The sequence below is a fragment of the Agelaius tricolor genome, unplaced genomic scaffold (genome assembly GCF_023055355.1).
Source record: "Agelaius tricolor isolate 1412-34295 unplaced genomic scaffold, bAgeTri1.0.p SCAF_10, whole genome shotgun sequence".
Lineage (NCBI taxonomy): Eukaryota > Metazoa > Chordata > Aves > Passeriformes > Icteridae > Agelaius > Agelaius tricolor.
Window position 1 is genome coordinate 26,950,605 of NW_027269270.1, and position 16,223 is coordinate 26,966,827.

Consider the following 16,223-nt stretch of genomic DNA (forward strand, 5'->3'; position numbering starts at 1 on the left):
TTGTCAGCTCTCAAAGAAAAGGACAAGAAGAATTAATATTCTACAGATATTTTATTGAAGAACAGTTTTTTCTTCTGTTGCATGACATACCTTTTTTAAACAGTAAAATAAGGAAACTTTTACTCCATAAATAACACAAATTAGCCCTTATATCTCAGTCCAGCCAAAATCTGTGTAAAATAGTTAGTTCTATATTTACATTCTGTACCAAAATAGGAAACACATGTTCAAGGTCAGCCACTTCTCTCAAAACAGTTGTTTTATCTCCAAGGTAAGTTTCACATTAAAAAGGCAACATTTGCAGTTTGGAAGTCTGGTAATGTAAGATCCTGTTATTCAGTGCACAAACAGCCCCAAATCCTGCAGAGCAGTATATACATGCAGGCAGGCACCCACACATCCAAACAAGCTAAAAACAGGGCGTCAGTATTGCAGGGAAAACACCTTGAGCTGCTCAGCTGGCTGAAAGTCACTCCTTGGAAATGTGGGGAAGGAAGGATGTACACCTCCCTCTCTACTGAATATCATCAAGCAGAAAGATGTGCAGGACAGGAAGATTTAAAAACAACTGGTCTCATAAGGGATTGTGGATATGTCTGCTCTCAGACATCAGTGTCCCCAGTTTATTAGAGCTCAGCAGAAAGAATAAGCTGTGCTGGACTGACAGTCAATTAATGGGGGATATAATTCAGTAATTAACCTACATCAAGGGCCGTGACTGTATCCCAAGACCTCAAGTCATTTCAGAAGGAATGAATTGCTGCTTTTCCAGGTGATTCCAGCCAAAAGCTATCCTTCCTCCTGATAATTGCAACACTAGAAAAAATGTGTTCCTAAAAGATTACTTGCTTCAATTTCTAATTGAAATTATTTCAACTACTGGGACCAAAAAAAGACTGCAAGACTAATTTACTTCCCTAAGCAAACATGGAATATTTAAAAAAAATTATAAAGTTAAAACTGTGGACACTATACACTGAAAATGTTTCTGTTACAGATGAGCAAACTCATGCATCTCAGCACAACTTCCAGGGCTCCTGCTGCCCAGTCTTCTCTGGTGGAAACACGAAGCTTAAATGGGCTGTATTTCCAAGTTTTCACACTTCAGAGATGCAATAGGAGGGACTGGTCATGTGTGGTCAGGACACCTAATATAGCAAACTCTGCTTTTATTTAAAAGAATTCTGAATTTTATGGCAGAAACTACACTTAAGGCTACATAACTGAGCTGCTTAAGCTACAATTTTAGCTGTGTTCTATACTCAAAAATGGCTTATGCTTCCTACTGTAGTAATTTTACTCTTAAAAACCTGAGACGTGATTTGACTTAATTGATGTTAAGATCTGGAAGTTGACAGCAGGCTAAAAGCTGAACGCAAAGACAAACAGAACTGAGGTAGTCAGCTTTACTCAAATATTCTGTATGACAGCTACCAGTTCATTGCCACTTTAAGTTGACACATTCCCTGGCAGTTCCCACAAGGCTACAGCTGCTAGCAGCTGCTAAGCCACTGGTGGGATAGATGATGTTGCATTTTTCTGACTAAAGTACCTTCCACGCCCAACCCCCCAGAGTCACGTCCAGTTCTGTGCCACCAAGAAATTACAACTGAAACCTCAGATTATTAAGGCAGTAGCAGTTTTACTTCACTGGATTCACTGATGCAGCTGCTTAGCAGGTACTGGTGAACCTGACCACAAGAGCTCTAACAGGCTGACAGATTTTTTTTCCCTTTCAATACAAAGCACTACATCCCCTTTCTTTAATTAATGCATACAATTCAGAAGTAGGTAAGTATCAACTTTCTAACCCATCTTTCAGTTAATTCTCAGGAAGAGAGATTAAAAGAAGAAAAGCCCTCAAGATAAACAACTGTGTAGATAAAAATATTCAATTAAATATGACAAATCTCACACTTAGACAAACAGGAGACCAGCATATCAAATACTGAGCACAATAAATTACACCAGTTAAAAAGTTTAACAGTTATAAAGTTAACCAGAAAGTTCAGACAGTGCAAACATTTCACAGTAAGAAAAAATAACCAGTAATTTCTTTTCAAGTATCAAAAGCATTGTTGTTGAGTGATACCATTTCAACTGCATTATTGCACAACAGACAAAAAATACAATATCAACCTCTGGGACTTAAGATGTATTCTCAAACCTTTATGTTTTCCAGATATCAGTTTACATTGACTGTTTTGTGGTTGTATTAAAATAATTAGTCATCACTTATCAATCTGAATGTTTAGTAATTCAGTTTGTACAATTTTAAAGCCTTTGAGTCCTGACTTGTATTGCTTCTCCAAGACACTGATTTAAGGCTAGCCTAGGCCTTGTGTAATTCACAGCAAGCTTAACCTGCAGTTAGGAAGGAGAACTAGCCCAGTGCAAGGTGCTCTCAACTGTGATGTCTTTAGACAGTTTAAGGTTGCACCTTACTCTCCTCAGCAGTGTCATAAGTTTCCTTAAATAAAAAAAAAAATAATAATAAAAAAACCCAACTAAATCAAGTCCAGTAGGCACAAAGAATTTCTTACAATCATGATGGAAGTCCTATTATTACAGTATAATTGTACCTAAAGTTTTACTCCATCTCCCTGCTTTCCATTTAGAAAAAGGATCCAGTCACTGACAATTATAATGCCACAGAACATTTAAGAAGCAGAGTTATATCATCTTTCTCCCTATATCTGCATTTTTTAGTGCAATGGGTATGTCTGCCCCCTTAAATTTAACACTTTTCCAAGAGTGAAAACTGTCCTAAAACGACAGACAGTGGATTGAACCACAAAGAGTTTCTTTACCTCTGAACAGGATTATTTGTAAACACATTATAGTCAGAAATAAATAGAAATAAGAGTCCTATAGAGCAGCTGTCCTTACCTTGACAGATTTTACTAATTTCCTTCCTCTTATATATTTTGTCATCAAGTGATTAATTTTGTAGCAAGGTGTGCCCTCATGTGGCTCAAACCACCTGATTCTCAGCTTACTAAAAATACTCAAATAATCCATAGTATTTACATGTCCAAAAAGAGTAGAGGGAAGAAAAAAAGAAAACAGATTAGGCTTTCCTTCCACATTCAATATAGTTTTTGGTCTAGAGACATCAGCATGATCCTGTAAGATTATAGCTGCCATTGCTACTGGTTTGCTCTTCAACAAGAAGTGAGAACATCTGCAGTAATATTCATACTAGTTTTGAAACAGTAATGCCATTATTTGAGAAACAAATCAACAAAATAAAAAATAATCATAAATCCTATCCCAAATTTACAGTATGAGTATCAGTACTGAAATGCATTTGCCTGGCAAACTCTAGAGGATATTCAAATGTGATGTATTAAATTTCACAGAACTGGCACATGCTAAATGAAAATGGGATTTCTAGACAGTTGCACTGGTTACCAGTCTGAAATTCCATTTTGTGCATGTAGGAAGATGTAATGAACCCCAAGAATTAGCTGCTTTACCTAGCATGAATTCTGAGAGGGCTCAAAGCTGTGGAATACAGTTGTGGAGGCATCTGCCAACCACTGGTTTATCCAATTACATTCTTTCCTCCCCCATAAATTGAAATAATTAAAAAAACAAACAAACAAATTACCAGCCTCTTTAGGCCTTGGTTATCAGCAGTGATGACAACTGATTTTTACATGGCTTTTGACTAAACCACTGAGGTATATTTCCAGTTTGAGGATGCTTTGCTACCAATCACACAACAGACATAACAAAAAAACAGCCCTCAGTTCTATTACAGAAGAGTTCTCATTTCAAATCTTGACTGAGCTGCCAGGTAGTTTAAAACAGTTGGCAAAGTGGATCTTGTTACTGCGTCAAAAAAACCATAGGATGCAATTCAGGAAAATACTGGCACTTATTGAGATGACAAGGTAAATTTTCCTCCTCTCAAAATTCTACCTGCTTTTGTCAACACTTCCCTGACTACTGTGTGCAGCAATACTTGCCAGGGGAGATGAGGTTCAGCAGGAGAAAGCTGCCTGCTGAGACAGAACCTCCGTGCTCCACAGCAAGGAGGGCAGCAGGATTATCTCAGAACTTCTTCTTGCCCCAAGCTCAAGTCTATGCGCAGAGAAACAATCCTGTTAGCAGGGGAACTAAGTTGGCCACCAGCAGCCAAAGGGTTACAACCAGGCTGGATGAGCAGGAGCATAAGTCTAAAATTAAAAAAAAAATAAAATTACATTTAAAGACAAGATAAAATAACAAAGAGAACACTAAAAACCACCAAAGAGTTAAAACAAACTTCTTGACAAAACATTAACTGGTATTTAGTGAATTCAGCTTTTTATTTTCCTCAAAAAGAAAACTGACTCTCATCTTTCTGCATTACAACATGAACATTATCAATAGGAAATTATACAAGTGAGAACTCACTTTCCACCAAGGTGATAATTTTTAAGATTGTAATAACAACATGGCCTTCAAAACGCAGGTCAGATTTCCTGATAAATTCCCAGGCTAAAGCTAGATCTCTGGGATGATTACCAGAAGGAGATGTGAAATGAAGGCGTTATGTTTCAGACACATTTCTCCTGTGTTAGTCACTGTTCTGCACGACTGCACAGCAACACACAGGGCACCTTTCCTATTTCCTTTGCCTCCTACACCTAGGATCTTAAAATAGCCATAGCCTTCCTTTCCTGTTCCTGACAGTCAGAACTGACACAAAGCTTTGACGTTTTCAGATATTTAATACTGAAGTTTGACCTCAGCAAAAAAGGCAACCTACCAATGGGTGCAGCTCTTGTTAAGTTAGAAGCTGGAGGATCCCTCTCTGGGGGACAGGACTCACAGAAGTCTGAACAGGCTGGGCAAATCAGATTGCCAACGTGTATCCAGCCATTCATCTGAATGCTCACAGTCAACACCTGGCCTGAGCGGCTGCACAAGTACGCAGTGTCCTTGACCCACACGTGCAGCCCTTGTGGAGAACAAGAAACCTTCAAATAAAAGAGTCAAGTCTGTATTATGATTTATTGCAGCATATGTCACAGTTGAGACAGCCACAATACACAGAATATCGTCATACAGTTACAGAAGGCTTCAACCCATTCAGAGCAACACCAGACCACATCAGAAGGCTTCAGTGTCTGCCCTTCTTGTTCTTTAGCCCAGCCTTTTACACCCCTCATGTTGATGCACTGCACCTGTGTGCCCTCTGCTCCCTTTGGTTGTTGATCAGTGTCCCTGGGCATCCATGGCTCATTGCTGTCAATGCTGCTCACCTGCTTCTCACAGCTGAGCCCATTGGGGATGAGGCTCAGTGAGGCAGCCCCACTCCCAATGACCACAAACTGTGCACCTACAGTGATTTATCAGAAGCACAGATTAACTGCAAGATTTTTAATGCAATCTGGGCAACTACAAGATTCAGGAATGCTTCTTCAAAGCACTGACTATACTCTTTTTGTGCAATTATGCAGATCATCAGCTGAGAATCAGTAAAACTTGGCTTCTGCTAATGACCAATTTTGCAAAGTTGTGCAGTTACTGAACATGACACCTTTAGTGAGATTGTCCCAAAGAAAATGAGAAGTGACATGTGCACAGTGCTCTTTCCACCTCTGAAAAATCAGAGTGGCTAATTAATATTAAGCTTCAACAACAGAACATTTCATGGAAGTATTGCTTCTTAGCTGAGGATGAAGTGCCACGGGGTAAGACAGATGATGTCCCTAGTGAGACTGGAAGCCATACCAGCAGTCACACACTTAACTATTTAAATTACAGGCTTATGGTTGGAAGATTTTTTTTCAAAGTGTGTTATATGATCCACAGATTACAATGCAAGTGAAAAATTCTAACAGTCACAACCAACATTTTAAGCCTGACTTTTCCCTTTAGGGTTTTTAAAAAAGAAAACCCACTAAAAATCCAACAAATACTTACTTGATAACATCCACTACCCCAGTCAGGGTAACTGAGTTTCCTCCTGCACTGTTCCATAACAAAAGCAGATTTCTGAATAAGACATACAGAGTTTGGTCCGTATTTCTCTGCACCATAGTTTTTGGTAGGATCTAAGGTAGAAGGAATACACTGAATTACAAGTTAACCAGAGGAACAGAAAGCCCACATCAATTTAAAAGGCTATCTAATCAATGTCCCCACATGCAATTCAAGGTTTACTTTGGGAAAATTTCAGACCCTGAATTATTATCTATTTGGGAATTATACAGTCTTGAAAATAACATGGGAAGGAACGCAAGATTTAAGAAACAAACAAAATAATCAACTAACCACAAAAAAAAACCCACAATGAGTAAGCATTTCAATCAGAAAGTGGTTATGTTTACCCTCAGGGAATGCCAGCTGTGATTGCTGGTTTGAGGGCAGAGGGTGTTTGTTTTTGAGACAACTGCACAGACAGGTAATATCCTACAGCATTCTGGAGCTCTGCAATACTGACCATGCATGCACTACACTAGGAGACAAGCCCATGCTCTGGTAACTCACAAAGACCCTGGCCTTGAACAAAATACCCACAAAGGTGAAAAGTGCAATCACATTTCAGAGCCTCAATAAACAACACTCTCTCCCACCCCCATTCTTTGTCCTGTATTTGGGTCCTTTGGGGTAGGTATCTGTTCACTCCTTATGCAATTCCTGCATTAGATATGTGAGTTTGCCTCAGGTGTACACAATAGCTGTGCTATGCTTCTTAGCACAGCACAGTGTTGACAAAGCTGGTGGTGTGAAACCTCATGAGTGAAAAAATTCACATGCAATTAGTCTGAACATGCAGCGAGTCCATTCCAAGTGAACAAATGCAATCTCTGCAAAACCACCCTGAAGTCCTGAATACTGACCTGGCTGGTTTTCAATTATTCTACAGTCTGAACTGCGTTGAAATTCACCACTTAAATGCCAGCTGAATTCCTGACTAAAGGGACAATAGTCAGCAATTTCTACTGAGCCACCATAGTAAGGCAGTTCTTCTGCTGGTACTCCATTAAGATTGTCAAAGTACTGCAAAGCAAAATACATTAGTGAAGCAGTTTGTGCAAAGGCAAGAGTACAGCTGTTTTTTTAAATAGACCAAAGCACTACAGTTGCAAGAACATCAGCTGTTACTACTCAGGAATGCTATTAACAGCACCTTACAATACCCATGAACCAGATGAGCCAGAAGTATTTAAGAATACATAAATAATGCAGAGATTCACATCTGCATGCATCCAGCTTCTGTCCCTGATTCCCCTCTGTAATAATTACATTCTTTGGAATGTAAACAGAACAGATTTCTTAGTGTGCAGTGACAAAAGGAAGAAGACTGGGGGAAGAAATCCCTCAAACAAGATATTTTGGGGGATTTCTGTTACATGGCAACATTTCTATCTGGTATTTGGCTAGATAGCAAAGCAACATAATTTTCTTTTATTAAGATCACAAGGGGTTTTTATCAGTCTTCCAACTCCTTGTAATGAACTAGGTAGACATTTTTCACAGTATCTACTGTCATCTGATAGTTCAGAAGAAAAAAACCAGAAACAAACACAATCATCAGGCAGCAAAGCTCAACAATGAAACGCTTCATTATTCAGTTATTTGTAAAGTAGGATCCATTATACCTGATATTCCTGAGGTAACTGCTTTGGAAACTTCTGCAAGTTGCACACTGCTACTGCTCTTTGGTCCTGTCTGCAGGTTAACTGCAAAGGATTACTCCTCAAAGTGTTGCAGTATGGACTGATTAATTGCTTCCTCAAAAACAAAAAGCAAGCCAACAAAACCAGAATAAAAATCACATCAGATCAATTAAACTGCTTTACAAAAGCAGCCTGCCAAGACTGTTCCCATTCTCCCCTAGACTCAGTCAATCACACAAAGAAGCACTGACCTCTTCTCTGGAGGCTTGTTTTTCTTATTTGTCTGGTTTTGACCTTTCTCATTTAAAGAATATCAAGCCAGCAAACAAAGTTACAATGCATTCAGCTATTTAGTTTTAATGACACAGCTTTGTAAATTTTAAAGAACAAAAAATATAAGCAAAACAGGCCCACTATGCAGCTGTGTCCTAGAAAGGTTTGAGGATTGTAAAGAACAAACAAGGTTGTAAGGAACAAACATGGCAGGCTGTGTTGTGAAGATGGCTATCATCTCCTTCAGTTGCTTTAAGTCCAGCAAAATGACACAGGCAGCATTCCCAATTAAAAGGGACAAAATAAGAAGGCAAACACTTTTAGAGTAAGTCCTACCTGTCCTCTCTAAAGTGCAGCCTTCTCATGTGTAAATGCATTCTACACCATTAGCCTCTGTATTTACTGTAATTGGGTGGGATGCAGGGCAGCATTCCTTTTTGATCTCTACCAACTTCTACCTCTTTTTACCGAGTTACATTTGAAGGACAAATGTAAACAAGCATCAGGGTTTCCGCTTGATTTTTAATTTTTTTTTTTTTAAGACTGTATTCTTACTTTTGTCTCTTCTGGTCAATCCAGAATTTGCAGCTCTTCATTACAAAGTCACAGCCTTTATTGCGTCCCCAGTCTAATTTCTCTGCCATGCTGTAATTTGCTTTATACCATCTGTAAAGGTATTTTGAAATGAGAATATAGTTACTTCAAAAATTACTGTTCTGATTAATAAAACAGCAGTTCAAAGAATTTCATATTATGCCTTAAGGTTTTCAAATTAAGAAAAAGGGAAACTGCATCCCCTTCTGCCTATAGGAAAATACATAATGACTTCACTATTTTTCGAGTCACAATGAACTAGAAGAAAACTTTGTGACCTGCAAAGGAACAATGCATATGGAAAGATGAAACCTGAGTCAATTTCTGCTTTCTATCTGCAAGAAGAACTGAAAAAAATAATCAATATGTATTGCTGCAATTGAAAGAAGACTTACAATAAGAGAAAAAGTCAATGCTACAAACAGCACTTTGGATTGCAATACCTGGCTTTTTAAGGCTAGATTAAAAATGGGTTTTGAAACACGTGAAGAAAAAGTAACATACAAGTTATGATTCCTTGTCTAATTTAAAGCTAATTATACTAATCACTTACTCTGCTGCAGAGGAATAAGCACAAGTGCATCAATTTGAAATAAAATCAAGTACAATGCAAACCAAGCACAAATGAACTAAAACCCACCCTCCCATTCTCAATTCTTACCCGGTGTCTTCCATTAATGCTAAGGTGATCCTGGAAAAGACTCGATTCTGAGTGTGGGATCCAGTCATTGCTTCATTCTGAAAGTTACCAGTTATGATTGGTAAGCCACTCAAAATCATTATTGTAAGAAAATACTTCTTAGGGAAAAGCATTTTATTTCTGTTCTCTTTTTACTATTGACAATCAAATCCCATACTCTTTCATAAAAAGACTGTCCTGAAGCATTTCCCTTTTTGTTTACCTCACTGCATAAAACAATGACTAGATAACGTAACTCTGCCAAAAATATCACACAGTGCTAAGTTGCAAACAAAAATTAGCTTAAATGCCAAGAGGGAAATAAGTGTTTCCTTGGTCAGGCAAGGTTCTGGAGGAGCCAGAGCAAAAGCTAAAGCCAGAGCATGTGAAAAAAGATGAAGTCAAGGTAATAAATAGAATGATGAGGTATTTAAGAGGCAGAGGGCAACAAAACTCAACTGACTAAAAGGAATAACCCCTTTGCCCTGAAACAGGAGCAAACCTTCTCAAAAGGGTAAATGGCAGACAGGAGTAAGAGACATTTAGCTTTTCAGTAACACTTGATCTCATACTTTGAGATTTAGCAAGAAGGCTAAAAGACAGATGTATCTAGAAATTGGACCTCTAAATATTTAAGTATCGAGTACTATTTGTGATGTATTTCAATGAGGTTTGATACTCCTGCATTTTCAAGGCTCCAGTAGGTACCACAATAAACCTAAAAATCAAGGCACAGGGAGCAGACATTTCCATGTTCCCTTCCATTCCTAGTATCAGCAGATACCTCCAACAATCTCTTCTCCCAGTGATTGAGTTCAGTACCCATGCCACCTTGATTTTCAAGCTCCATTCCCTCTAGAATTGGACAATTAAAATGTTTTCGGGCTTCTTCCTAGAAAGAAAACATTTCAACACAACTCTCAAAATACTGAGATGGATACCCACATACAGTCCTAGTGCTCTAGAATTACCTATTAAAAGTATTTCAGCATTTCTTTTTCTACTCTTTTATTTTCTACTCAGAGGCTGACTAAGCAAGCACCCCAACAGCAAGGCTATCATACTATCTACTCATCTCCTTGAAATAAATGAGGAAAACCAGGGATAATTAATCCATGTTTGCTCTATATACTGTCTTAGATTTAAAACAAAAAGATTATTTGTGGCCAAATGCGATTAACACTATGACTTATTTCCAAATCCAATTTGTTAACACTTGAGCATATGTTCTGCTGAGGGCACAAAGAGAGAGTCTGATGCGTGGGAAGCAAGAAAGATTTCCAAAAATCCTTGAGGAATTTCTTTTTAAACATGACAAAATATTAATATTAAAGGAGCGGGAGGTGTCTTAAGTCTGTAGGAAAACACCTAAAGACTAGGATTAAGGAATTTCTTCAACATCTATTTTGCTTAACCTTTTATAATTTACCTTCCAGTCATTTCATTCCCCTTCATTTTCTCTTACTATGTCAATTTATTTATTTCATACTGTCTCTCACTCATTTTCTACTTTACTTTAGCTACACCCTCTCAATTACACAATGTTAATGGCACGGGCTTTTTGGGCCATGCTTTCAGGGAAGAGCATTCTTCAAGAATAAGAAATATTTATGACTCCAGAATGTCCTGGCAACCTTGGCATACAAAGCTTGAAAGGTAATTCACACTTACGATGACCCGAGGTGTCACCAGAAGATGAACAGCATGGCGCAGCATTTTGCCACCACGTACGTCCCACAGCCTCACTGCTTTATGAACAACTTTATTGCTCCACTGATACAAACCTAGGCTGCAAGGAGAAGGTTTGGTTACAAATCCTTCCCACAAAGACATGTTACTGTGCAAAGATCTATCTCCATAAGAAACAGAATCGTGGATAATCTCTATACTCCCTCATGCTTTCTGAATTTAAAAATTTCATTATACGGCATTTCTCCTTTTTAAGATGTGTTTATTAGACACACAACTGATTTAACAAGGCAAAGGAAGATTAGTTATAGACTCAAGGCACATTTTCTACAGTTACCAAAAATGTAAGAAATTAAATAAAACCCCTCAGTATTGCTATTGTAACAAAAAGCTCTCTACCCTTCCATCTCCTAGAATAATATCTACAATACCAACTAAAAAATGAAAAAAAGAATGCAAACTGCTAATTCTGTAACAAATCAGAAAATTCACATAGCAGATTTCACACATCATCCGTTATGCAGAACCATGTATCTTAAAAATGAACTGCACTGACATTAGGCAGCATGGATAATTGTAAGGCTTAACTTCCAGCCTTCTGATAAATAAAATCCTGTCCTAGTTTATAGTACATGTGGATATTTTAAGTCCTTAATAACAATGTAAAGAAAGACTAGAGAGTCACCACACACCACTGTTTGAACATTACAAAGGAAAGGCACTCTAATAATGGAATGAAGTTGGGTTTTTAACAGGGAAGAATACATCCTGAAAAAGCAACATGAAAACATCCTTCACTGAGAGTACCAAGAGGTCCAAAAAAATACCTTTCATTAAAAGGAGGAAGTCCATCTGCATATCTTGGTGTCAAAGGTTTTCCATCATCATCACGATAAAATGCAAACAGTCCAGCAGAGAAACCCTTCAAGTCAAAAAACAAGCACATGGAAACCTTTGGTAAGACATTCATATACAAAGTCAAACACCATGAAAGAGTCCCCACACCCACCAGAGACACCCTGGAAGTACAACACTCCAAGGCAATTAACACAGATTGAAGGAGGCAAAGCAAGAGCTTCTCTCCACCAAACATCCTTCTCTAGGCAACAAGCTGGAGGCACGTGAGCAAGCAGGCACTCATTTCAGGGCAGCATTTTACCAACCCTTACCAATGCATGGATTATCTCATGTTTCACTGTAGACAACATGCCAACAAATTCCTGAGCTTGCGTTGAAATCATGTTTGGACACAAGTTAGCATATCCTGCTATTGGCCTGGAAGAGAGTTTTAAAGTTAAATGGTTTTTGGAAAAATACTACAAAATTCAAATAATTATTCATTTGAAGCAGCAGAAGACTTAAAGAAGATACAGACTAATGTAAAAATATGTCCTTCCCAATAATTTATAAAAATCTGTTAACAACACAATGACTAGTTTACTGTTGGTATGGGGAGTGGTGGGATGGGGTCAATCCATTTCTATATTCAGTACTATGCATAGGAGTCAGTGACAAGGGACCTGAATTTTAGGTAAGATCCTAGGGGAGGTACAAAGACTGTGACAGTAACTGCAACTGAATGGAAACAAAATATAAGTAGGAACTTGCATTCTTTAAGTGTGTGAAATCATTACATTCACCTTAAGAGAAACAGGATCTTGAGAAAAAGTTTAGGCATTAACAGTGGAAGATCAGCTCTGAGTCCTGTGCCTCAACTCTGCAAGTTAAGCACTATTTGATGGGTTTGTGATTTTACATAAATGTAGTGCTTGTCCATGATGACTCCTCCTTTGTTATACAACAAAGGCAAACACAATCAAATTCCACATTCAAACAATCAACAAACTTGAAAGCCTAATTAAAAAGAGAGTTTGCAGCAGAGGGAATACTTGCCTGTCCATTTCAGCTTCCAGCTGGCAGTAGGCTGCATATGCAATGATATTTTCATGGCCACACCTGTCAGTAGTGAGAGCACTAACGTAGAGCACAAAGTCAGCATCTCGAACCCCCTCCTGCTCGGGGGAGCCCGTGGGCCTGCGGTGCCAGTCGCTGTCATTGTACACCCTGCATTGCTGTACAGTGTGCAAAGGCAACTATTAAAACACTTCACTTATCACCAACATTTTGCATGACACAATTCAATTAGCTTGAAGCCAAGAATAAATCCTAATAGACAGCAGAAATAAGACACCCTGTGAAGAGCAGCAAACAAAACCAGAGCCAAGGAATAACTTTCAAATGACTAACTCTTATGATTTATTAGACACAATGAAGGTGGCAGCTTTAAAGAAACAAACAAACAAAAAGGCCTGTCAAGCTTCCCAGGATTAGCACCCCGCAATTCTTATAAATTAAAAAAAATCTTGGCTCACAAAATTAGTATACATAAGTAGTAACAGCATTTCTCATGTAATCTTTTTTTTTAATGATACACTTGAAACTTCCAAGTCAAAGAAAGAAAACCAGAAATCTACCGATCACATACTGTAGTTGAATCAAAAACAAGTCTGAAGCATTTCTTGCCCCATGCTCCTGAGTCAGTGGATAAACTCTTCAAAAAAGGTCTTAAAAAATCAACTATTAACTCTGTGAAATTCCAACTCATTGACCAAGGTGAATAACAAAGTGATTAATGGCAATTTAACAAGCTCCAAATCTCATCCTCTCCTTGCAGGCCATCAGAACACAGGCTCAGAAGACAGTAACCAGTTCCTGTTTTTTTTTTTTTTACTTTGAGTTTGAATTCAACAACATAAACTACAGAAACTCACACTAATTTAAGTTTTTCTATTCTTTCATTCAGACTTACTGATGTCCAGCAAACAGGTCACTTATGCACAATGACCAATATTCACTTTCTCATAAATGACCATAAACAGTAATATTTCAAAGATTAGGAAACACTTGGACAGCTGAGCTTACCTGGAGGTGTTTCTCAGGAACTATAACCGGCCCACACCTTGTATGGTCTGCACAGGCTTTTTGGCAATATCTGTGAGGGTCAGCTTTCCTCCTTAAATATTGGTTTGTCACACATTGCCTTCAATGAAACATGAGACAGTCAAGGCTTTTATTTTTAAAAGAGAACTACAGAATAGTCTTACAGAACTCTGTTGGTACTTGATAGAACTTGAACAGTGAAAATTGTTAATTACCTTACCAAGGAAGACATAATGCTTCCAGTTGTTAATGGAGCATCCACAGGCTCAAAGAGAGATTAGAACCAGGCTCATAAATGGGGGTACACATAAAAGAGAACTGGCAGCACGTGTAGCTTTGAATATCTACAATTTCAATATTTCAATTGCTACAACAAATGCAGGTGTTGTTTGTGGAAGACTGGCAGATTTGTAAAAGAGCATCTGCCACTGCCACTGGATCAGATGGGTCACTGATCTGATTCAGCAGGGCATTTCCTACACTCTAATCTTCTTTTAAAGGCTATGCAGCACAGCGTTAAATATCAAATATAGCAAGTGATTTTCATCAGACTTTCACAAACCTGCTTAGCAATATAGCACCGGCAGATTTGCGCACTTGAAATGTTTTCTCCAAGTAAGATATAGCTTGTGGGAAGAGTTTGTTCTGAAAAGAGCAAAAATCAGAGTCACCCAGTAGCAGTGCAGACACACCTCACCCCAAAGGCATTAACCACCAAGTTACATAAAACTTACTAGATATTCTGGTATAGCACAATAGGGGAAAGCCTGACACTCTGAGAAGTTCAATTATTACGAACTTTGTTTCAGTATTTCCATATGTTGTTATTGGAATGAGAAAATGGGAAGGAAAACAGTATTAATTAGAATGTACAGCTTCAAAGAGGCTTTTAAAAACTATATACACATTTCTCACTAATACATTTGTACCTTGGGATATAGCAAACACCATGCAGCAGAACTCTGGAATTATTTGTTATGGAGGTATAATCTATACACAAAGCTTTGGTTTCCTGGACTAGGGGAATACTAAATTGCTGGCATTCAAGGTTTTAGTTAAACCGGCCTTAAACCTAATTTCATCTATATTACATACAAACACAAAGGGGAAGCAAATAACATACCTTTATAAGGTGTCTTTTCTCAGGCAGCAAACTATATTTAAAAAACAAAACAAAGGAGCTTTAGTTCACAAGGTTTCCATTCTCAGCCATAGGGGAAAAAAAAAAATCTGCCACACCATTATACTCACTCCTCAACGCTTCTGTCATACACAATCTTAATTCTTAGCTGTTGATCCACGTTTCTCTTCGAGACGTGATTTTCCTTTAGAGGAACTTGATAGACGACCTGGCCGGGAGAGGCACGAGGCGGGATGAGGCAGCTCACCCGGGCTGACTCCGCGCCCCGCGGCCCGGCCTCGGCTCCCTCTCGCCGGCAGCACCGCTCCGTGCCGGCCCCCTCCAGCCCTTCCCGACCCTTCCCTCGCCGCAATGGGATGCTCCGCGCCCGCCCGCCGTCCTTAGCGCCCACAGCCGGGGCTGCGGGGCCAGACCCGGCACAGCCCGGCCCGGAAAAGCCGAGAAGGGACGGATCCAACAGCGGGAACAGCCAACAAGGGAGCCCCTGCCCCCCAACACCCCTCGCGGCCGCCTGAAGACCCTCGGCCATCCCACCTGGTCGCCGGTGGGTACGCGATGGTGACAGGAGGAGGAGGCGGAGGTGCAGAGCGGCAGCGGCAGGAGCAGCAGGAGCCCGGCGGTGAAGGCCGCGAGCGGCGGGCGGCAGCAGCGGGTAGACCAGGCGCGCCCGCCGCCCGGCTCGGCGGCCATCTTGGAGTGCCCGTCCGCCGCGTCGCCATGGCGGCAGCGCCGGGGGAGCGGCCTCCGCCAATGGGCGGGCGGGGCGGGAGTAGCGGGCGCTTCTGATTGGACGCGGCGCCGCGAGAGGCGGGGCCAGGAGCTGAGGGGAGGTGGCGGGGGACGCGGGCGGTGCAAGGCCGGAGTCGCAGGAGCGGGAGGGGGGACAGGAGCCCCCTGAGGGCCACCGCTAAACCATGCCCCCAGCGCCACATCCGCACGGCTTTTGAATGCTTCCACCGCCTTCCCGGGCAGCCCATTCCGATGCTCCACCACACTTTCTGTGAAGGAATTTTTACCAATGCTCTACTAAAACCCTTGAGGCCGTTTCTTATCCTGTCGCTCGTAAGCTGGGAGAAGAACCTGCCCCCACTGGCTGAAACCTCCTGTCAGGGCGCTATGAGGGCGATAAAGTCCACCCCGAGCCTCCTTTTCTCCAGGGTGAGCCTCCCCAGCTCTGTTCCCTTCTCTGGACACACTCCAGCACCTAAATCACTTTATTGTCTTTATTGCCTTTATTAATGGGCCCAAAAATAAGCACAGAGCTTAAGATGCTTCATCATTGCCCAGC

At 40.1% G+C, this 16,223-nt stretch overlaps 1 protein-coding gene across 1 annotated transcript; it reads right to left on the reverse strand.

The window, feature by feature from the left end:
- Nucleotides 1-32: 32 nt before the first annotated feature.
- LMLN (leishmanolysin like peptidase) lies at nt 33-15,666 on the reverse strand. The gene is made up of 17 exons (XM_071435330.1): nt 15,470-15,666; nt 15,046-15,143; nt 14,918-14,948; nt 14,357-14,439; nt 13,777-13,894; nt 12,748-12,926; nt 12,024-12,129; nt 11,682-11,776; nt 10,837-10,954; nt 9,950-10,057; nt 9,148-9,224; nt 8,448-8,558; nt 7,602-7,734; nt 6,840-6,999; nt 5,920-6,050; nt 4,760-4,970; nt 33-4,184 (listed from the first exon to the last, which is right to left on the reverse strand). The coding sequence occupies exons 1-17, from the start codon at nt 15,623-15,625 to the stop codon at nt 4,090-4,092; spliced, it is 2,010 nt and encodes a 669-aa protein (XP_071291431.1). The 5' UTR covers nt 15,626-15,666; the 3' UTR covers nt 33-4,089.
- Between the last annotated feature and the right edge of the window lie 557 nt (nt 15,667-16,223).

Bases quoted from the DNA above. Each gene is read 5' to 3' on its own strand.
- LMLN (XM_071435330.1), bottom strand. From the start codon at position 15,625: ATGGCCGCCGAGCCGGGCGGCGGGCGCGCCTGGTCTACCCGCTGCTGC. The intron at 15,144-15,469 runs GTGGGATGGCCG...TCTCCCGGCCAG, and splicing joins GCGTACCCACCGGCGACCAG to GTCGTCTATCAAGTTCCTCT. The intron at 13,895-14,356 runs GTTTGTGAAAGT...GTTTCATTGAAG, and splicing joins GGTGCTATATTGCTAAGCAG to GCAATGTGTGACAAACCAAT.